This window comes from Drosophila mojavensis, unplaced genomic scaffold, assembly GCF_018153725.1.
Source record: "Drosophila mojavensis isolate 15081-1352.22 unplaced genomic scaffold, ASM1815372v1 contig_74, whole genome shotgun sequence".
Taxonomy (NCBI): domain Eukaryota; kingdom Metazoa; phylum Arthropoda; class Insecta; order Diptera; family Drosophilidae; genus Drosophila; species Drosophila mojavensis.
The window spans coordinates 25,760,878-25,783,854 of record NW_025318899.1 but is presented as its reverse complement, the minus strand read 5'-3'; the positions used below and the strand labels follow the sequence as shown (position 1 = coordinate 25,783,854).

General features: G+C 33.8%; 1 protein-coding gene across 3 annotated transcripts in view; it reads left to right on the top strand.

Moving 5' to 3' along the window:
* Positions 1–22,977, top strand: part of LOC6583610 (structural maintenance of chromosomes protein 5) — a 49,856-nt gene that overhangs the window by 9,688 nt on the left and 17,191 nt on the right. For 2 of the 3 annotated variants that reach the window (XM_044009596.1, XM_044009597.1), the window contains exons 3-10: positions 539–717; positions 784–1,030; positions 1,105–1,203; positions 1,264–1,551; positions 1,605–1,706; positions 1,782–1,990; positions 2,370–2,533; positions 15,459–15,585. In XM_044009596.1, coding sequence (XP_043865531.1) covers positions 539–717; positions 784–1,030; positions 1,105–1,203; positions 1,264–1,551; positions 1,605–1,706; positions 1,782–1,990; positions 2,370–2,533; positions 15,459–15,585 — 1,415 coding nt within the window. The remainder of the gene's footprint in view (positions 1–538; positions 718–783; positions 1,031–1,104; positions 1,204–1,263; positions 1,552–1,604; positions 1,707–1,781; positions 1,991–2,369; positions 2,534–15,458; positions 15,586–22,977) is intronic. The other variant, XM_044009598.1, reaches the window with a different exon arrangement.

The window sequence follows — 22,977 nt, the reverse complement described above, 5'->3', positions numbered from 1 at the left end:
GTTTTGTGAAGTAGTTTTTTTTTTTTTTTTTTACATTTGTTAATAACATGGCTGATCAGTTAAGAGTGACAATAAAATACATTGTTTAAGTCTATCTAATGAATACATACATATGTATGTATATTAGCGCTAGGTCTTTTGAGGCAATTAATAGATACCACAGTGGTATTTTAGTGAGTATTCAGGACAATGAATTTAATATATTTAACTTAACGGTAAATATTTGTACTAAAATGTCAGTATTTTACACTGTATAAGTTAATGAGTTTTTTATTTCATTTATATTTTGAAACATATCGAAATTGAAATTTTGAACCGTATTAAATGTGATTCTTTATTAGGCACAAAGAAACTAAATATGGTTATGTTAGCTGTAAATTAGGTGTTCCAATGTAGCATTCTTACCTACTGTATATTTGCTATTTGATTTAATATAATCAGTATGATAATGGAACGTGCTAAACTACTGTATACCTAAAATTTGTTTATATTTTGATTTATATGAGTCTAATATATTGTTATATTTTCATAATTGTAGGATTTTTCGAAAATGAATCCACAAGATCTTTTAGTCAACACCATGTCCTCTGTGTGCGATAATAAGTTAATAAAGAATTTCACTGATCTTAAAGAAATGCGATTAAAGCAACTGACCGCTCAAACAGACAGAGAGAAGCAAAATGATAAACTTCAACAAGAGGAAAAACGATTGGAGCAGTAAGAGTTTATTATACCATATGTGCATGAAGAGTTTTTAAAATATTAGCAATTTGTACAATACAGGTTACAGGTTTCGGTAGATCAATATCAAGAACGCCAGGAAATAATACAGAAGTTAAACATTTATAAAGCGAAAAAGCTGTGGATTGAACTGAAAGACTCTGAGGAAAAAATTCACGAATATAAAAGTCAATTGGATGAAGCGAAAGCAGTTTATCAAGATTCAAAGAATGCATTTGAAGAAGAAAAAAATGCACAAGAAGAAATAGCAAAAATAAATGCTGACTTACGGGAACAAACTACTAAGCAAGTTAGTCAATGTTTGGAGTATACTTTTGTAACATTTTAAGATATTTCATTTCGTTTCGTTATATATCGTTTCAGAATAGGCAAATCAATGAAACCATGATTTCCATGAATAAGCTAAGTTCTCAGATAGAGACCATAAAAAAGAGTATCACTGAAAGTAAATGCGAACTAGAGGTAAGAATATTCAATTGTGAAAAAGCCTATATACTTTGATGTCTTTAATGTGTTTTGCAGAGAAGTATCCAACAATCAATCAAGAGCATAAACGACGTGGAAAAACTAAAGTATTTACTGGAAACTAAACAACATGAGTTGGATATATTTAATGTCACAAAGTCTCAGGTTTTAAATGAATTGGAGACGAAAAAAAACATTATAATAAAAACTCGCGACACGACAATGAGCCATTATAACAAGCGTAGGGAACTTGAAACAAAATTAAATGATGAAAAAATTCCTGAAATTGCAGCACTCTGCCATAAGATTGATCGATTAGAGAACATAAAGTCGCAAAAGATTGAAGTAAGGTGAATAAATAATAAAGTCAAATTATAGTTATTTTTATTCATTTTTAGGAGCTGCGTGTTCGAAACCCCAACTTGTTCAAAGCTATGAATTGGGTAGCACAAAATAAGCATATATATTCGTGTAATATATATGATCCAATGATATTTGAAGTAAGATTGGTTTTGAAAGACCACAATTTGTGAGTTAATTAATTATTCAAGTAATACTAAATATGTAATTTTCAGTTGACAATAAAAAGCGAGGAAGGAGCCATGTATTTAGAAAACGTTGTTAGGCAGCGAGACCTTTTTGCCTTTGCATGTGAAGACAAAAATGATATGTCTGATCTTATTGATGAGTTATGTGTAAAGCAAAAGTTATCTGTAAATGTTATGTACTGCGCACCAGCGGATAAATGTTTCTTTAAACCTACTGTGCCAATAACAGAAGTTACGTAAGTATTATTATTATACTCTGAACCCATTGAAAATGAGGAATCAGGGTATAATGGCAAAAGGAGGCGTGGTAGACCCCACAATGTATATATATTCTTGATCAATGATGAGCTGAGTCGATTTAGCCCTGTCCGTCTGTATGTTTGAACGCGTCGATCCTAGAAGATATGAGCTACGGACTTGAAATTTTTTTCCTTGGTCCGTGTATATCACGTGCATATCGAGTTTTTCTTTCCAAATCGATCCCTATATTTTATTATCGATTAAAAACCTTCTCGAAAACTAGTTATTTAATTATATCTCCTACACCTTTAGAGCCACAGTCTCCAAAATTTAAATATAGACTTAATATATTTAAAACAATTTGTTCTATTACAGGCAACTAGGATTCAAAGCGTACCTTGTTGATCTCGTTTCTGGTCCAATACCTTTGATAAATAAGCTATGTGCAACTTATCAAATTCATAATATTCTGATAGGAAACGATGAAGTCAGTAAATTTACAGCGTGTGTTCCGAAATCTATTCGTGTATATTTCGGAGGTAAGTAATTAATGATTTTATTATAATTTGCTAATATATTTGTGTCATATTTATACTCATTCACGAAAGTGAATTAGTATATTGGCTTTGTGCAATGTACGTCTTGTCGGTATGAACGTATTTTTTTTCGGCGCTATTGAAGCTAAAGACTTGAAATTTGGAACACATACTCGGGTATATCTCAAAACCAAAAAAAAGCTTCGACTGATATATGTCCGCCCACAGGGAGCGTGGCAAACCGAAAGTTTATATCTTTTTAAGCTTAAGATATAAGTTAAGCGCTCCCACACTAGAGTACTAGTGATTGGGGACGCTGTGTTGGGTTCTTGAGAATATATAACAACTTTGTGTTCAATGAATTAATATATTTTATATAATTTGGAACAATAGGTCTAAACTCTCTTTAGTACTGCTTAGGTTCTCCCCTTGAATGTCTGACTGGACTCTGCAGCCTCCTTAGATTGTCGAAAGTCTTAACATATATAATAGCTAGAAACTTCAAACTTGAATTGTTAAGTTACTAGTAACCTCTATCGATGACCCAAAAATAATTTTTACGCTTTTTTAGGGGCGTGGCGTATCGAAAAATACCCTGTCATTTTCACATTTTTTGAGCGTAAGCACTCAAATTTTTGCAGTTAGGGTACCGTTAGTTCGTTCTAAAGACTGACCAAAAATTAGGTGTCTACGCACGTAGGCGTGGCAAATCGGGAAAAACTGAATTTTCTACAGTGTTACAGCTAAACTTAGCTACTAAATTGCTGATGTGATGTGAATGAGTATTCCGCAGTCGATAACGTCCGATTGCAACGTTCTTACTTGTTTATGCATATATTTTATAGATTTTATGGAGTAAAAATATTTTTATTAAGGTCGATTAAATGTGTGTATCTGGGGATTTGGGGAATATAAAATATGTTAGACAGCTTCCACACATTAAACGAACATGCTATCAACTAGAATATTTACAGTCGGCTTCCGACACATACCGAGTGCAAGATACGCTTTACATAGTTGCAACCGTTAAAAACGCATCACAATGCAAAGCAACAGAAATATACTGATATAAAATCCCTGTCCACAGAGCAGGACTTATGCAACTATCGGTTATTCCCTTTTATATCCCGTACAGCTTTGTAGCTAGGATCTTCAAATTACATGTATAATTTATACAAATAATAAAAAGACTGTTTTATTAAATCTTTTTATAGCTCCTGTGAGCATTTTGCGAGATGATTATAAACTGAAACTTCATAAAGCTAAACTAAACTTTTATATGGCTAGACGGGGGTTCCAACCCGTTGCTACCGGCGGCCAGGCCGACAGCTTGCGTCTTCCACGGACGATCAGCCCTCCTTTGCATGCTGGTGCAATTTCGGCTGCAACTTTGTCGCAACGGCGTCCGGTGTAGAAGTTGCTGACTCGCTTTCAGCACTATTTTATTGGCGCGTGTTAAATTACATATTTGATTATTTTTATATATTGGGTGCCGGCTCCATGCTAGCAGCAGATCAGCGCGATTTTCTTATAGATGTGCACATATTCATCGTTTATTCTTTGCGTACAGCCAATAACGCGCCTTCTAACAGTTTCTAAGAATTGCGATTAATTTCTGGATTCGCCAGCCGTTTCTGTAGTTTTGTCAGATGACGCTCTGTTATGAAGTAATTTTATTTTGCTACTAGATGTTGAATCGGAGCAGTGGTGTCGATGGTTAAGACGATGTAAGTCGTGTTAGAGTGGTGAGGTTTCAAAAGCTTTTCAATGTTTTTATACCCTGAACCCATTGAAATTGGGAAATCAGGGTATAATGGTTTTGTTGAAATGTATGTAACAGGCAGAAGAAGCCATGGCAGACCCCATCATGTAACCCCAGATGTAAAAGCTAGAGACTTGAAATTTTTTTCCTAGGTCCGTGTGTACCACGCGCATATCGAGTTTTCCTTTAAATATCAATAGCTTGCCCTGTTATTTTGTTATCGATTAAAAACATTATCGAAAATCAGTTTTAAAATTATATCTCCTACATATTTAAAGCTAGAGTCAAATTTCAAATTTTCTAAAAATACTTATATGCATTTTATACAATTTCGGTTTTTGTCAAAATTTACTCCCCACCCCTAATTCACCCCCTCACCCTCACATTTGTAAAAAACGTATTTCAAATACTAGGGACTTGTGCTTTGGGGAATACATGCATATCTAAGTTATATTTATAATCTGAAAGTTTCATGCAGATAGTCCATACACAAGAAAAGTTATTAAACAATTATCTTCCCATAGTAAGCCACCTCTGCAGCCAATGCGTTCTTATGCGTGCGTGCGTATGGCTGTGTGTGCGCGTGTGTGTGTGCATGTGTGAATAATTATTGAAATATCATAATACAACAAAATACAACGGAACTTTTCCATACTACAAAACATAATCAACTTTTACAACAGTCACGAACCATAAAATAGCAAACCCATACGCACACTAAATACTCTTAGCAACTTCAGTATGCTAGCTGCACTCGTGCGAAACCAAGCTAATCGGAATATCCTGTCATAGAACTCACGTTCTTTGTTCAAGGGCTTCGACGGCATGCAGATAGGGAAATAGACAGGTAGGTAGAAAGAACATATTTTTTCAATAACTCGTCCGATATTTTTTATAGAGATTTTTTTCTATACCCTGAACCCACTTTTAATGGGAAATCAGGGTATAGTGGTTTTGTTAAAAGAAGGCGGAGTGGCAGACCCCACAAAGTATGTAAAAGTTTCAGTTGCGATTAAAGCTAGGTACACACGATGCAAACAATTTGCAGCAAGCTAAAAATAATTTGCAGAAAAAGTTTGCACAAATGTTCACACCAATGCAAATATTGCATGCAAATTACTTGCTTCAATCAATTTTTGTTTTGCACGCAAACTTTTGCATGGCTATTTCGTGCAATATATTGCATTAATGTCTACACGTGTTTTCATTTTTTGTTTTTGTTTGCATTGCTTGCAAGTGACACTCCTTTGCAAGTTCAGTTGAATTGAAAAATTCAAGGCATAACGACGTGTTTATATTATGTCGGCACAAAAATCGAGAGTTGCTCCTGTTGCTATATTAGCAATTTTTATGAAACGAACAAAAAATGAGAAGACCAAAGTCTGCCAAAAAAAAAAAATAAAAGTGTTAGGTGAAAGAGTGGATTTCTAAAAGAGATGAAAAAGGAGTGCATCAGAACCTTTTAAAAGAGCTACAATATGGCGATGAAAAAAACTATTACAATTTTCGCATGCCACTCAGTGATTTCAATTTTTTATTAGAAAAAGTACATTTTTTCAGCAATTTCGCGATAAGCATTTTGTTTTTATACCCTGAACCCATTGAAAATGGGAAATCAGGGTATAATGGTTTTGTTAAAAGTATGTAACAGGCAGAAGGAGGCGTGGCAGACCCCACAAAGTATATATATTCTTGATCAGGGCGACGAGCTAAGTCGATTTGGTCCTGTCCGTCTGTCTGTCCGTCCGTCCGTCCGTCCGTCCGTATGTATGAACGCGTCGATCTCAGAAGATATAAGAGCTAGAGACTTGAAATTTTTTTTCCTAGGTCCGTGTATATCACGCGCATATCAAGTTTTTCTTTATATATCGATAACTACTCCCGATATTTTATTATCGATCAAAAACCTTATCGAAAGCTAGCTATTTAATTATATCTCCTACACCTTTAGAGCTAGAGCTTGCAAATTTTAAATGTAGACTTATATGTATTTTATGTAATTTCGTTTTTTGTTGTAATTTACCCCCCACCACTATATCCACCCCCTCACCATCACCTTTGTAAAAGGCGTATTTCAAGTACTAGAGACATGTGCTTTGGAATGTACATACATTTTCACCATATAATTACGCTCTGAAACTTTCATTAAGATTGTACGTATACAAATTAAATTATTCAACAAATAAATTCTTATAATGTTACCTACACTACAGCGCAGCCCAAGCGCAGTTAGCAAAACGCATTCTAATACGTGTGTGTGTATGTATGTGTGTCGAAAAGAAGTGCAGACTGATTAGAATATCAGATTAGAGGGTTCAGGGTATCTCCTAGTCGAGCAGTCTCGACTAGAGTCTTCTTACTTGTTTATACTTATTTTTATACCCTGAACCCATTGAAAATGGGAAATCAGGGTATAATGGTTTTGTTAAAAGTATGTAACAGGCAGAAGGAGGCGTGGCAGACCCCACAAAGTATATATATTCTTGATCAGGACGACGAGCTATGTCGATTTGGCCCTGTCCGTCTGTCTGTCCGTCCGTCCGTCCGTCCGTCCGTATGTATGAACGCGTCGATTTCAGAAGATATAAGAGCTAGAGACTTGAAATTTTTTTTCCTAGGTCCGTGTATATCACGCGAATTAAGTAAACTGCAAAGCGGTTTGCTAAAAAAAAATAATAACTTCACGGCACGACGTGTATTATTCAGTGGTCAGAATCAACTCACTCGTTTATTCGAAATGTACTCAATATAAATGTTACATAAAGTGCTTAGTCTACATAAATGTGTCTTACAATATATGTTGTGTCGGCATTACATGAAATTGGGGCATTGCAGTTTTGGTTGCGACACCGGATACTTAGTGTGCAAAATAAAGAGATTAATAAGCTCTGTCGCAACATAGTTTACTTTAACATTTATAGAGTTCAATAACTCTTGTATCTGCTGACTTAATGAATTTAGCTGAATGTGTAACTTGCAAAATAAAGAGGTTGATAAACTCTGTCGCAACATAATTTACTTAACATTTATAGAGTTCAATAACTCTTGTACCTGCTGACTTATTGAATTTAGTTGAATGATTGAGTTTGCGTTCTGTTCTGGAAGTGGAGTGGGTTTGTACGTAACTTCTCCCCCCTTTGGACAAGAATTCTCCTGAATTCTATTATTATTGAGTTGGATTTTAATTTTTTTGTGTTTTAGCGTAATCAAGATTATTAATAAAAGTATTAGTATATTTATAACTGCATTGGATACATAGATTATATCTTTATGTGTCTTTAAGTTTTTTATGCTCATCCAGTTTATTTTGTTGGTTTCTAATATACTTTCGAAGGTTATTTGCTTTGTAAAGTTTTGTATTTGTCTTTTTTCGTATAATATTTTTTCGTTATTTGTCTCATAAGTATTAGTGAAATAATTATTATCAATGCCGATTGTACAATTCGAAAAGTGTATTAAAGTATTATTTGTAATGTGTATTGTCTTATTATTACAGTTTTGATACAATTTTTAATTATTTGTGTTTTTAACAATTATAGTTTCTTCGTCTATTTCTAATATTTCTAATTCTTCTTTTTTACATTATTAGTTTACAATTATTTTTGAATATGCAATGCTTGCTTTTTTTCATTTCTTTTAATTTTTTGTTCATTTCGTACTTATAACTAATATTTTCGTACTTAAATACTACCTCAGTTTTCTGATCTATTTCGAACTTTTCTGTATTGGGAATGGGAATTATTTGCCTGATCTTAACTGAAATGAAATTCGTAGGAATTTCAATTGTGTTTAATAAATAGTTGTCTCTACATACTGCTGCTGCTAATTTGAGATGGTTGAGCTTGCTGAAGTCTATGTTATATTTTTGAATTTCATTGCTTGTCAAAATGCTAGGGTGTATTATGTTATACCTGGCGGATGCAATATTGTCTTGCAAATGCTCTATTTTATTTTTTATGAGTTGAATTTTGATTTGTTGGTCATAGTACCAGCTCTCTTGATTTTTATCTTGATTCATTGTATTTACTTGGTTTTCTATTACTTTTCTATCTTCTCTAATTAGATGTTTTATATAATTGATTGTGTTATTAAAATACGTGTTTATGTAAATCTGTTTACTTAATAATTCGTCCGTGTTTCTCATGTCGTCTTTAAATTTTTCTAAATGGTCCTCTATTGCTTTTCTGTCTTCTTCGTCCATTGTGCCGAACAACCATTTGGCACCGCTACCTACTACGTTAATAAGTCCTCTTTTGTCACGTCTATGGTTTGTGTAAAGTGTGTATAGTTTATGTTTTGTCTCTGCTAGCTGTGTCTGTAATATGTGCTTGTTGTTGTTGTTTAATAATTTTATGTTGCTCTCTAAGTCATTTAGTATGTCTTCGATGTCTTTTAGGTTTATTATGTGTACTACTATATCTGTCGTTGTCACTATTTTTTCTGTTTTTGTATCTATGAGTGCATAACCGTCCTGGTCAAGTATTTGTTGCGTTGTCAGTGTTCCTGTAACTGTTGTCATCGTCGTCAGTATTAGTATTGTCATTAGTAACATCCTCTGTAAATTTGTATGCTCTTTTAATATTTTTTGGATCGATGTTTTTTAGTTTAGCTTTCTTAAACTTTGGTGCTTCTTTGTGCCTGACTGCCCTATAGTTCTTTATAAATCCTTCTTCTCGTTTTTCTTCATAGTTTTCTCTGTTGCTGTTGTTTTTCTCTAACATTTTTTTCTTGGCGTTTTCTATATTTTCTTTGATTTTCTGCGGATCTACCTTACTGTTTTGGGCTTCGCTAGGGGTGCATTTAATTGTTGAGTGGTATCTGTCATTATAGTTTCTAATAGCTTGCTGCATTATTTGATTTATTGTCCTACTTGATCTTTCTGTTTTAAAAACTACCCTAAATTTTTCAGCTAGTGAGTTATGTAGTCTTTCTATGTCTGAATTTCCTGTGTGACTGTTTGGTTTAGTTAGATGTAATTCTATGCCTTCTTGAATTAATAATTCTTTGATTCTGAATGAATTAAACTCATTATCCGCTATGATTTTGTTAGGCTTTCCTATTTTTGTGAAATGTTCTTCCAGTTGTTCTACTAATGTCAAATGATTTCTGTCAGTTAATGAGTATGCTGCTGCGAACTTGGAAAATTTGTCTACTGTTGTTAAAAAATGTGTATTTTTTATTACATATGTGTCAATGTGGACAACTTGATTCTTATCAGATGGGGTTTCTGTTTTCATGAATTTATTTTTTATGGGTTTCCTATCATATTTAACTTCTTTGCATAAGTCACATTGGTTAACCACCATTTGCACTAATTCTAATAGTTTTGGATAGTAAATTCTGTTTTTTAATTGATTGTAAGTCTCCTGAATACCTGAATGCATGCTTTCTCTTACGTGGTAGAGTGATATTTGTTTAACTGCTTCTGTCTCGTATTCAATGTCCTGAGCCCTAAGTGTGCATCTTATGAATTCTATTTGCTCGTCGTTTGAAAACATTTCTATTAATTTTTCTTGTACTATGTTGTAGTCATGGTACGGTAGTTCTGAGTAAATGCCAATTTTTCCTTTGCCTATATATTTCTTGAAAATTTCACCCATTGTTGGGAAGTCATATTTAGCTATGAAAATGATTCTTTTGCCATGTATTATTTTCGTTTCCTCTCTTTTACAATTTGTAATTATTATCTGTGTTTTGTATTTATTGACTATTTCTTCCTTTATAAAAAAATGATTGTGTACATTTTCCTCCGCCGAATGTACTGTTGCCAATGACGTGTTATCTTCTTCATCTTCTATGTTTGCTATTATATTTATATCTGATATATTGTCGTTGTTTTCGTTTTGTATGTTATCTTTTCCTTTATCTGAATAATCGTTGTCTTGGAGTCTACTCAAAAAATCTGCTACTTTGTTTTCTTTTCCTTTTAGATAATCAATCTCAAATTGGTACTCTCCTAGTTTTAATAACCATCTTTGATGTCTAGGTGAAATGTCTTTTCCCTTATGCTTTGAGTGTAAAAATTTTATAGGTTGATGGTCGGTCAGTATCTTAAACTTTCTTCCATACAAGTAGGGTCTAAAATAATTAACGCTCCATAGAATTGCTAAAAACTCTTTATCGGTTGCCGAATAATTCTTTTCATGATTATTAAGGGTTCTGGATGCAAAACAAACTGGATGACCCTCTTGGATTAACACTGCCCCTATAGCATAATTCGATGCGTCAGTTGTTAGAGTAAAAGTTTTATCAAAGTTGGGGAATCTAAGTATGGGATGTGAACTGATCAGGTGTTTCAGTTTTTCAAATGCTTCTACATAAGTGGGGTCTTTTGTATTAATTTTCGCATCTTTCTTTAAGTATTTTGTTATTGGTTGTGCTACTTTAGCATAGTCCTTAATGAATTTTCTGTAATAGCCCGTTATACTTAGAAAACTTTTTATCTGCTTTTCTGTTCGAGGTAATGCTAATTTTTCTATAATAGCTATTTTATTTGGATTTGGTTTAATACCTTCCTTTGTCAGAATGTGTCCTAAAAATTCTGTTTCTTTTTTCATAAAATTGCATTTATCTATCTGGATTTTTAAATTTTTTTCTTCTAAGATTTGGAAAATTTCGGTAATTGCTTGAATGTGTTCTTGCAAAGAAGTGCTAAATATTAGTATATCGTCTAGATATACAACGCATTTTTTGTTTATGTGATCCCTTAAAATTTCGTTCATAAGTCTTTGAAAGGTGGCCGGGGCATTTTTCAACCCGAATGGCATTCTTATAAACTCATACAAGCCATGTGGCGTTACAAATGCTGTTTTCTTCCTATCTTCTTCCTTAACCAAAATTTGATGGTAGCCTTTGGCTAAGTCTAGCGTCGTAAAGTATTGAGCTCTCCCGAGTTTGTCCAAAATTGAATCGATGTTTGGAATCGGAAACTTGTCATCTATTGTTATTTCGTTTAGTTTTCTGTAATCTATTACAATTCTGTATTTTCTCTTTCCCGAATTATCTATTTTCTTTGGGATTACTATGAGGGGGCTTGAATAACGAGAATTACTTTTCCTAATTATTCCTTGCCTCTCCATTTCTTTGATTTGGTTCCTAACTTCTTCCTCATGTTTTGGAGGGTATCTATATAATTTGGAATTTAACTGTTCATCGGTAGTTGTTCGTATCTCATGTTCTATTTCTGTCGTGCTAGTCAGATTGTCACCCTCTCTAAAAAATAATTTTGCGAATTTTTCTATTACTTTTTGTATTTCTTTTCTTTCTTCCGTATTTAGATGTCCCAGTTGTAAATTTTCGAACGTCGTGTCTGTCTGTTCTAATGTACTTATTTCTTCATATACGTACGGATTATTGATAAAATAGCTTTCTTTTTGGTTAAGTGTTATTATCTTTCGTTCTAAATTTATAAATGTGTTCAAATAGTTTAATAGATCTATACCTATTATGAAGTTATACTTTCTGCCTTTCAATGGTGCTATCTTCCATCTGATTCTAGCATTACTAGGTAAATTAAACTCTCTTGGGGCTGTGGTATGTATCTCATAGTTAATTACTTCTCTGCCTGTTATGGTGCTATATGGTATGGGGTCGTTAAGTTTTATACGTTTGAAAGAATCAAGGTGTTCGTTTGCTAGACTTAAAGTTGCTCCTGTATCTACCAAAGCTAAGTAAGCCCTATTGTCTATTGTTATTTTTATTATTGGTAAGTGTTCCGAGGCTGCTTCATAAAAAAAACTGCATGGTTCATGTTTTGTTCGTAGTCATCGTTCGAGTATTGGTTTTGTTCGTAGTTAGAAGCAGTTCGTCCGTACTGATTGTCTTCGTATCTGTTGTTATGTGCTTCTACGTTATCTATTTCCATTGGTACTACCTCATTTGATCTGAAATTCCTACTCTGTCCGGAACCTGATCTCTGGTTCTGCGTTTGTTGATTATTATTGCCTTGATAGTAATTGTTAGTCTGTCTACTTTGTCCTGATTGATTTCCCTTGAAAGGATTTTGCTGCCTTGGTATCTTGTCTCTTGATATCTCTGAGGCCTATTGTTTTGATTAAACTGGTTCTGTTGACCGTAATTATTATTTTGTGGCGGAACATTATTCCTATTGTAGTTATAGTTATTATTTGCTTGGTTCTGATTGCGTCTACCTGATTGATTGTTTTCGATTGGAGTCTGATTCACTCGGTTTTTCCTATATTGATACCTGATACAGCTATTTTCAAACCTCCTGCTTGTCATAATTCTCATAATGTTCCCTAATTCTCTTTCTTCATAAATTTTGTCTAATAAGGTACCCTGTGTCATCTCCTTTGCAGTATTTACTAAAAGACTTTCTACATTGCTCAAATCTATAAAATTATCATGCTTATGATATACAATTAATTCATCTGTCTTATATTTAATATTTTGTAGCTCGATGGCCAGCTCGCTCACCGTGTTCACCTTCAAATGACAGATCCGTTGGTAGATCTGGTGCGGTTCCGTGTCTGGTCTGTAGCGTAGCTTTAGCGTTGATTTTATCATTTCCCAATCGTCCGGGGCTGGTATGTTGATGACGACATCCTTCGCTTGTCCTTGTATTGTTTTGTAATATATGGATCTGGTCGCTTCTTTTTTTAGTTCAGGGTCAACTATACTCCCTAGCAAGTGTTCCACACTGCTGAAGAAGGAGTTGATAGTTATGTCCCCAGTGCCGGTAAACGTCGCTAGATGGTTGATGTTTTTGAATAGCCTTTCTTTCTGCGCTATGTTTCCATTGTTAGCCTGGAGCTGCACATATGCCTGTTGTAACTGCTCCAGCTGGCGCTCCCTGATGGCCAGTTGTTCCACTAACTCTGCCTGAGGGGTTTGGGCGTTGTTCGTTGCCATTCTTGCCTCGTCGTATCTCTGGGCCCTCTGTAACTTCCTCAATGCCAGGTTGGAAATTGTTTATAACGGCACTGCCAACTTATTTGTAGTTGGATTTTTATGTATCTGCACTGATTTTTAGTTCACAGTAACACTAGCCCACTTATTTGTAGTTGGGTCTGCACTGCTCTGGAGTTATTCACCGTGACACTTGCCCACTTATTTGTAGTTGGGCTTGCACTGCACTGATTAAAAAATGTTTTTCCGTCGGCCGATAAATATATATATATATGTATTTATTTATGTTATTATTATATTTATTAGCTTTGTTTTTACCGTTTACGTTTATTTCTTTATTTATTTTTGTTTTTGTTTTTTTTTTGTTCGGTTCGATTTTTTATCACTGAATCCTTTTTAACGAAAAAGGATCCTACCGGCTGCGCCAATTAAGTAAACTGCAAAGCGGTTTGCTAAAAAAAAATAATAACTTCACGGCACGACGTGTATTATTCAGTGGTCAGAATCAACTCACTCGTTTATTCGAAATGTACTCAATATAAATGTTACATAAAGTGCTTAGTCTACATAAATGTGTCTTACAATATATGTTATGTCGGCATTACATGAAATTGGGGCATTGCAGTTTTGGTTGCGACACCGGATACTTAGTGTGCAAAATAAAGAGATTAATAAGCTCTGTCGCAACATAGTTTACTTTAACATTTATAGAGTTCAATAACTCTTGTATCTGCTGACTTAATGAATTTAGCTGAATGTGTAACTTGCAAAATAAAGAGGTTGATAAACTCTGTCGCAACATAATTTACTTAACATTCATAGAGTTCAATAACTCTTGTACCTGCTGACTTATTGAATTTAGTTGAATGATTGAGTTTGCGTTCTGTTCTGGAAGTGGAGTGGGTTTGTACGTAACTCGCGCATATAAAGTTTTTCTTTAAATATCGATAACTACTCCCGATATTTTATTATCGATCAAAAACCTTATAGAATGCTAGTTATTTAATTATATCTCCTACACCTTTAGAGCTAGAGATTCCAAATTTTAAATGTAGACTTATATATATTTTATATATTTTCGATTTTTGTTGTAATTTTCCCCCCACTCTTATATCCACCCCCTCACCCTCACCTTTGTAAAAGACGTATTTCATGTACTAGAGACTTGTGCTTTGGAATGTACATACATTTGAACATTATGATTATGTTCTGAAAGTTTCATTAAGAATGTACGTCTAGAAATTAAATTATTCAACAAATAAATTCTTATAATGTTGCCCACACTACAGCGCAGCCCATGCGCAGTCGCTGCTTACTGCGCAGTTAGCAGAGCGCGTTCTAATACGTGCGTGTGTATGTATGTGTGACGAAAAGAAGTGCAGAGTGACTATCAGATTAGAGGGTTTAGGGTATCTCCTAGTCGAGCAGTCTCGACTAGAGTCCTCTTACTTGTTAAAGTCTGCTATCGAAACATCCCATAAAACTCAAAAATTCTCGTACAATTCAAATAATTCAATCGTTTTCTCGCGATCCCACATTTTGCTTTGCTTGCTGCAATATTGCAAAAAAAAAACAGCTCATGCAAACAAGCAAGCAACTGACGCAACCATGTTCAGACGACAAGCAAAAAAAAGTTGCCGCAAACAAATTTTTTGTTTGCAGCAAAATGTTTGCACTCGTATTCAAACATACAAATTTGATTGCAGAAATCAACTTGCTGCAAATTGTTTGCATCGTGTGTACCTAGCTTAAAAGTTTCATGAAGATAGTCCATCGACAAGAACGTTCTAGCTTTAGAACTATAGGAGATACAGTTTTATCCGATTTGCCACGCCCCCAATGGGCGTAGGTATATTCAAATCGCGAATCTACATTCCAAGTTTCTGCTTTCTAGCTCTTCAACTAATCAGAAAATGCATTTTCCGATTTGCCACGCCCCTAGTGGGCGGATCGGGAGAATTTTAACACTTTATAAATCGGTGATATACACGAGTATGTGCTCCCAATTTCAAGTCTGATGCTAGATCTTGATCTAAAGATATGCATGCACTTAAAATTTTACTCGTGTTCCACTCCAAAATGCATGTAGTCAAAGTTTGATTTAAATTGAAGTGGAAAGTAATAAGACCAATCACTAATACATGATATATTATATATTAATTTGAATATTAAGAATATATTGTTATATCTTCTTAAAATATGTATTTTAAAATGATTACATGTATGAGATAAACAAGATAACATAGCGTTTCAAATATACTTCATTAAATCAAAGCAACATTTTATATTTTTTATTAGGCAATAAAAAGTACTCTGTGATGTCTTCCCGATACCGTTCTGACCTTATGCTTACTGAAAATATAATAAAGAAAAAAAATCAGCTTATAAGTCTTGATTTAAAACAAATGAATTCTCTTAAAGAAAGGTAAGACTTACTTTGTTTGTTTTTGTTTAATCCATATTATTTTTTGATACATCATGCGATTGAACCACGATACCTTTTATTTAGAATTGATACATAATATCATAGCTACCCTATAGGTAGTTAGGACATAAGATTTTTACCTTCTCAAAGGCTTGATGTTGGGGGATGATCGTAAATTTCTCAATACTCTTCAACAGTTCATTTGAAGCCGGTAGGAGTTGCCTCATATTACTGCTTGGGAAAGGGAGCTTGTTAGATCTGTCTAACTATGAGCCATAGTCCGAGGTGATCTACAATGAGATACCCTGATCCCCATCAGGTCTGTGTGTTAAAAATAGAAAATCTGGGTATTATGGCTATGTGAAAATTTACATACATATGTGTCGAATACAATGACTTCTATTTTATTTGTATACTCATTGAAAATGGTAAATCAGGGTAAATTTATTTTTTTAGCAATAGGAGGCGTAGCAGATCTTTTTATATTTTTTTTTTCGATAATCCATCACAATTTTTTCTTATGAACAATAATTGTTAATTTGATTTTTTTTAAATTCGTAATTTGAATATTAGGAGATACCCTGAACCATGCAAAGAACTTCTCTTGCACACACATGCACATATACATAAACATGCTTCCACACACATGCATAATTGCACGCTCTGCTAAATAATTTCTATTGTAGTGGGGCTATCTTCATGATCAGAACGTGATCATAATACAATGCTTAAATGTGTGTATATTCCAAAGTGATGGTGGTGAAGGGAGCGTTACATCAAAAATCTGTAAATTAATAAATCTTTGTTTTCATCACATGTATATACACGGTAAATGTGAAGTCTCAAGGTCTAAAAATGTTCAAATTAGGCTGAAAAAAATCAATTTATCGATTGTTTTCAATAAATAAATTTGGATGTGTTGTCAACAAAAATAAAGTAAACTTGTATTGCGTATGGTTTGCATGCAAAATTATATCTTCATGGTATAATAACGGGAATAGTTGTCGACAAACAAACTCGGTATGGGCGCGAAAACAAAACTGAATATATCTTCTGACATCTTCTGACTAACGGACAGAGCTTTATCCACTAGAGGTCTGCATGCGGTCGTCTTCCAAATATACTGATATTTGCATGTGTTTGCAAGAATGGTACTCAAAGTCGCCAAATATTACGCTTTAGGAGAGTAAAACAAAACCCTAGACAAACGAAACGAATCGACACGAAAAACGAGTAACGTCAAAAAAATTGTACGGAACTTTTATTGCGCGTTGAGCGCCGTTGCTGAGCAAGAATCAGGCTAGAATTGGCTAAAAATTGAAAAGAAATGTTGGAATAGCAAGCTAGATTATAAACACTAACTTATGTTTAGAAATTAAAATTTTTTTTTGTTTTTTGCTGAAATGCACAATGTTTTATATTCCACTCGGTAATATGCTGCAATATTAAGTACTATAGGAACTTAAAAAGACTTTAATTTCAATTTGAAAAAAAAAAAAAAAAAAAAAAATATATATATATATATATAATAATAAGACCGACGTTATGGTTTAAACAAAAAAAAAAAAATTTATTCTTACGCGATGTAAGAGTGGTCTTAGATCTGAATTGAAACTGAACTGATGATTGAAAATTTGTTTGTCTTATATAGCTAGAAATATATATCGATGGTGGCGTGATTTTGGTAAAGTGAATGGCCTGATCGCTCCTGATTGGTGACTCCCAAATATGCTGAATATGCAGTTCCCACGAGAAGGGTTGGAGTGCGTTGGAGTGCGACTTGTTTATATGAGTGGACGATGCGATGATTGTTTCTAAGTCGACGCTGGGACGATTTGTTTCTAAGTGGACGCTTGGGCGATTTGTTTATGTTGAGTGATGAAGGGGATCGTGGCATTGGTGTTGTGTTTAAGTGTGGGTGAGCTGATGGATATATTACTTCCCCATCCTAAAGAGATTAGCCTGTCTTCAGGCGGAAATTTTAGGGTACAATTGTGGTATTGTTTCTAATGGTACATGAGTTTCGGGGAGTGGTTGCTCTTCTGGTGTTGAATGTTGATGTTATGGCTGTTTCATGTCTTATGATAATTTTCCTAGCTATTGTCTTAAATTTAATGATTACAAATAGTATTAGATTTATAATAGTAATTATAAAAGTTGTAGTGGTTATAATATTGAATGTCTTATTATATATTGTAAAACTATTTGCTTTGTTTGTATGTAGTAATGATATTGGTTCTGCTTTTGTGATATTATTTGTTACATAGATAATTTGGGTGTAGTCTGATAGTGTGTTTACAATTGAGATGTTATTTATTTGAAGGCTACAATCATATATTTTAATAATGTTATTACCTTGAATATTAATATTATTTTTGTTACAATTTTGAATGATTTTTGTCTTTGGGTAGTTCCAAGTTACAATAATGTTTGGTTCTATATAATTAATTTTGTATGTTTTAAATGTTTTGGTATATTTGCATTCTGCTGATCTTTGAGTTATTATACTACTTATACATTCGTTTGTTTCTTGTTTTTTTGTGGCTTTTATATATGCTTTATTATTTAAGATGTAGTAAGTCTCAAAAGTATTTTCTATTAATGTATTATTTTGATTATCTGGGTAAGGTAATCTTATAAAGTGGGGTTTTGCTTATTTGTTTCGGGACATGCGAAATTATGAATATTTCATCTGAGGCTTTGGATGCCGAGAGGTAATTTCTACCTAATAGTATATCGTAATTGATTATCTGGGTAAGGTAATCTTATAAAGTGGGGTTTTGCTTATTTGTTTCGGGACATGCGAAATTATGAATATTTCATCTGAGTTAAACCAAGTAGAAGTTTTTATGTTTAGAATTTTTTCAGAATTTATATCTAACATATGCTGATGTTGTAAAAGTTTGGGATTGAAAATACCTAGTCTGGTTAGTTGCATGCCTAATTCAATGTCTTCTATGTATTCTGTGAAATGTTCTATGTTGAATATGAGATAATCTAGTTTCTTGTCTGCTTCTTGTGAGATGGTTAAGTTATTAAGTAATTCTATGTTTTCATTTACTGCGTCTATTAAGTAGCTTAAGTCATTGTTTTGTGCTAAATTGTTAATTATTTGCTCTAATTCTTCTTTGTCGTTTTGGTCTAAAGTGCCAAAAAGATATTTATTTACTGTTCCTATTGCATTTATTAAACCTCGTTTATTTCTTTTAATGATTTCATTTGGCGATTTAATTTGTCGATAAAGTATTCTATGTGCGTAATGTCTTTAAACGATTCTGTCTGTTTAAGTAGGTTGTTATATGTATTTTGTATTTTCGTTAAATTCACTGTTAAGTAATGGTAATGTCCGATGGTAAGTCCATTGTTCCTGTTTTGAAAACCAGATAGCCGTTCGGTGCTTCTATTGGGTTGATTTCGATACTTTGATTGAGGGTGGGGGATGCCATTGATAACAGTGATAGCAGTAATATGGTGATTTCTGAAATTAGGTGTCATATTTACTTTCCTTAGACTTCTTTTTTCTTTTGCATTTCGATTTGTAATGTGTGGTGTCTTCCTCTATTAGTTTCTATGTAGTGTTTTTCGTCAGTTTGTGTTATTTGTCCTGTTTTCTTGAATGGTGTCGTTGTTTTTGTTTTAACTAGTGGGGCGTGTTTGTAGTCTGTGTCTATTTCGAAGTCGATTCGGTTTTTGTTGAGACTTTTTATTTGATTTATCTTGTTTGCTTGTGTGTCATATTCAGGTGTACCTGCGTATATAAATATGTCTGCTGGGGTTCTGTTCGTTGTTAAGTGTTTTGTCTTATGGCTATAAATGTATAGAATGGTTTCGAATTTCGTCTGTTTGTTTTCTATGTCGGATTCTGTATTAATAATTCTTAGTTTTTCGTTAATTGTTCGGTGAAATCTTTCTACGTTTCTGCTAGTAGTGATATTGATTTTTACTTTTTCGGATTGTAACCAAGCTTGGAAAGCTGCGCATATAAATGCTGAATCTTTGTCTGCTTTGATTTCGATGGGTTTTCCCATGTCATTGAAGATTTTTATGATTGCCCTTTTAGTTTCGAGCCAATCACGACTGTTTACTTCTACTAAGTTTCCGTACTTCGAATATATGTCAATGCAAGATACAAATTGTTTGTTGTCGATTAAATAAAAGTCCATGACGTATTTGTCTCTGGGATTGTATACTTCTGAAGTGATTTCGAAAGTCAGTTTTTGGGTTTCTGTTTTCAGTTTTAGATAGATTACAAATTTCGCATTCGTTAATGATATTTTGTATTAGATTTTGGTGGTCTGGAAAGTAATATTTTTCTCTGAACCAGTTGGTCGTTTTTGTAATTTCTTATGATTTGAAAGAATTGTGTCTTTAAATTCTGCAAAAGTGAGGATATCTTGTAATTTTGATAAAGTTCTTAATTTTTTCGTTTTACTATCGGGATTTATAATTTCAGCGTAAGCTTTTTGGAATATTAGGAAATTTGGGAGGTGATGAAAGTATAAGGCGTTATTCTTTAAACAAAGATATTCTTTAATTATGCCTTTGGCAAGTGTGTCTGCCATTTCTATGTATGTTATTTTTATTTTTGTTTTATGGAAACAATGTATTATGTCGATTTTGTCTTCGTTACGTTTTATTAATTCAATTTGTCTGTTATATAAGTTTAAAGGTCTTTCTGAAATAGGTATTAAGTTTTGGTTGTCTTCCTGAGCACTATGAATGGTTGCTCGGGAGCTGCTAATTTCTTCTCCTAAAAGATTTTCTTCTAGTCTGATTCTAGAGAGGGCGTCTGCTACGTGGTTTTCTTTTCCTGGTAGATATTTAATAGTATAGTCGTATTCGTTTAATTTAATCTTCCATCTTTGTAATTTCATTTTTGGTTCTTTTATATTGTGTAGCCATACTAGTGGCTTATGATCGCTAAGGATTTGGAACCGACCAAAGATATATGGTCTGAAATATTTGGTAGCCCATACTATGGCTAATAGTTCCTTTTCTATTGCTGAATAATTGAGTTCGTGATCATTTAAAGTTCTACTTGCGAAACAGATTGCTTTGTGGTCCTATGAGAGGACTATATAGCCACATTACTTGCGTCTGTGGTTAGAGAGAGTTTTGTTGAAATCTGGATAGATTAGTATTGGGTCATTTGTTAAAAGTACTTTCATTTTCTCGAAGGCTGAGATGAAATCTTGGTTAGTTATATCAATTTTGGATTCCTTTTTCAATCCTAGAGTCAGTGGTTTTGCTAGTTTGGCAAAATTTAGAATAAACTTGCGGTAAAAACCGCAAAGACCTAGGAAAGATTTAATTTCTTTAGGTGTCTTGGGAATTGGAAAATTTATTATAGCTGCTACTTTATCGGGGTTAGGAATTGTTTCCTTATTTAGAAATTCGCATTTGTCTAATTGGAGTTTTAAATTGGCTTTGCGTAATCTGTCAAATACCTTTTTTATGGAAGTTAAGTGTTCATCTAGTGAAGTTGAGATTATGATTGTGTCGTCGAGGTAAACTAGACAGTCTTTGAAGATTAAGTCTTCTAAAAGGTTATTCATACATCTTTGGGAGGTTGCAGGGGCGTTTTTTAGCCCGAAAGGCATACGAGTGAATTCGTAATGCTCTTCTTTTGTTGAGAATGCAGTTTTTGCGATTGATTGGGGGTCCGTTTGAATTTGATGGAAGCCCTTTACTAGATCGAAAGTGGTAAAGTATTGGCATTTACCAAGTTTATCAAGGATTTCATCCATGATGGGTATTGGGTATTGGGTATTTATCATCTATTGGGACTTCATTAAGTCCACGATAGTCAATGACTAAACGATATTTTTTTTTTCTTTGGAAGCGTCCTCTTTTTTAGGTACAATCCATATGGGTGAACAATAGGGTGAATTAGATTTTCTAATGATACCTTGTTCTAACATTTTATTAATTTGCTTGTTGACTTCTTGGTCGAGAATTTGAGGGTGTCTATAAGGGTATTTATAGATGGGGTCCTCATGTTTGGTTATTATTATATGTTTGATTGTACTAGTAAAGGTCAAATTTTCACCTTTTCTGTACTGGATGTCACTATAGTCGTGAAGTATTTTTTTAAATTTATTTGTATCTTCTGGATTTAGATGATCCAGTCTGTATTCGTTTTTTCTTCAATATTATTATTTATTTCGTACGAAAATAAGTCGTACTCGAATTCTGTGGGAGGGTAAGGCGTTTCATTGGAAATTTCTTTATTATATTTGAATTTGAACGTGTAGTTCCCTATGGTTATATTATCTTCTGCATAATTAATTATGGCTTTGGATGCCGAGAGGTAATTTCTACCTAATAGTATATCGTAACTGTCTGAGAAATTGTTACAATAGAACTTTTGTATAGTGGGGCAGAGTTTGCTGCTAGCGAATGAAACGCTTTTATTGAGTTATATTATACCTTTAATGGTTTGGACTTTTAGATGTTCTTTAGTTTCTGGGAAATTGAAAAAGTTTTTATTAATAAGGTTTATGGAAGAACCTATGTCTATTATGCATTTAAGGGGTGTATTATTTAAGGTGAGTCTGATGTAGGGGTTTGCTCGGTTGGTGTTATTGGTCTGGCTTGATCCGAGGCAGATTGATGAAAATTTTCTGACCAGTCCATTTTAGTCTGTCCGCTGTTGCTTTCTCTAGTTCGTTTAGTTGGTTGGTTAGGGAAAGGACTTTGAGTTTGAGTGGTCTGTTGATAGTTTAGAGGATTTTGTTGCGTTTCGTGGTTTAATTTGTTACGGAACTCAGTATATAATTGTTGGTTAGTAGGATTATTCTGTCCTGTTGAGGTGGATTGATAGTTATTTTGTTTGTAATTCGTTTGGTTTTGGGTTGGTTTATAATTTGTTTGAGTTTGGTTTTGTTTAGAATAAGTTTGGGGATCGGTTGACTTCGAAGAGTACCAAGGTTTGTCTATTTTCATATAAGCCTTCTCTGTGGGCTACTTTTTTAAAATTAGACACTGTTGAAATATCAAACTTCGCTAAGGTCATATAGAGTCTATCTGGTAACTTTCTAGTAATAACTTCATTTATTTCAATTATGAATGTCTTATGTTCTCATTCTTCAATAAACTTACGAAGGCTTCCGTTGAAATTGGTGTTGTACAAACGCTGTGGAAGTTCCTCGCAAGGTGTGTGAGTTTTGAACTCACTAATCAGGGCGGATCGAAGACTAGTCCAACCTGCGGCTTGTGTGAGTTGAGACACACGTTGTGCTGCTCCAGTTAGTAGCATCTCGATGGTTCCATACATTAAGCTATGCTGGCGGACGTCCTGTGTTGTATATAGCTGCATTATGTAGTCGATACGTCTGATGAAAGCACTTAATCCATAGGTGTCACCGTCGAATGTAGGCACCTGCCTTAGAA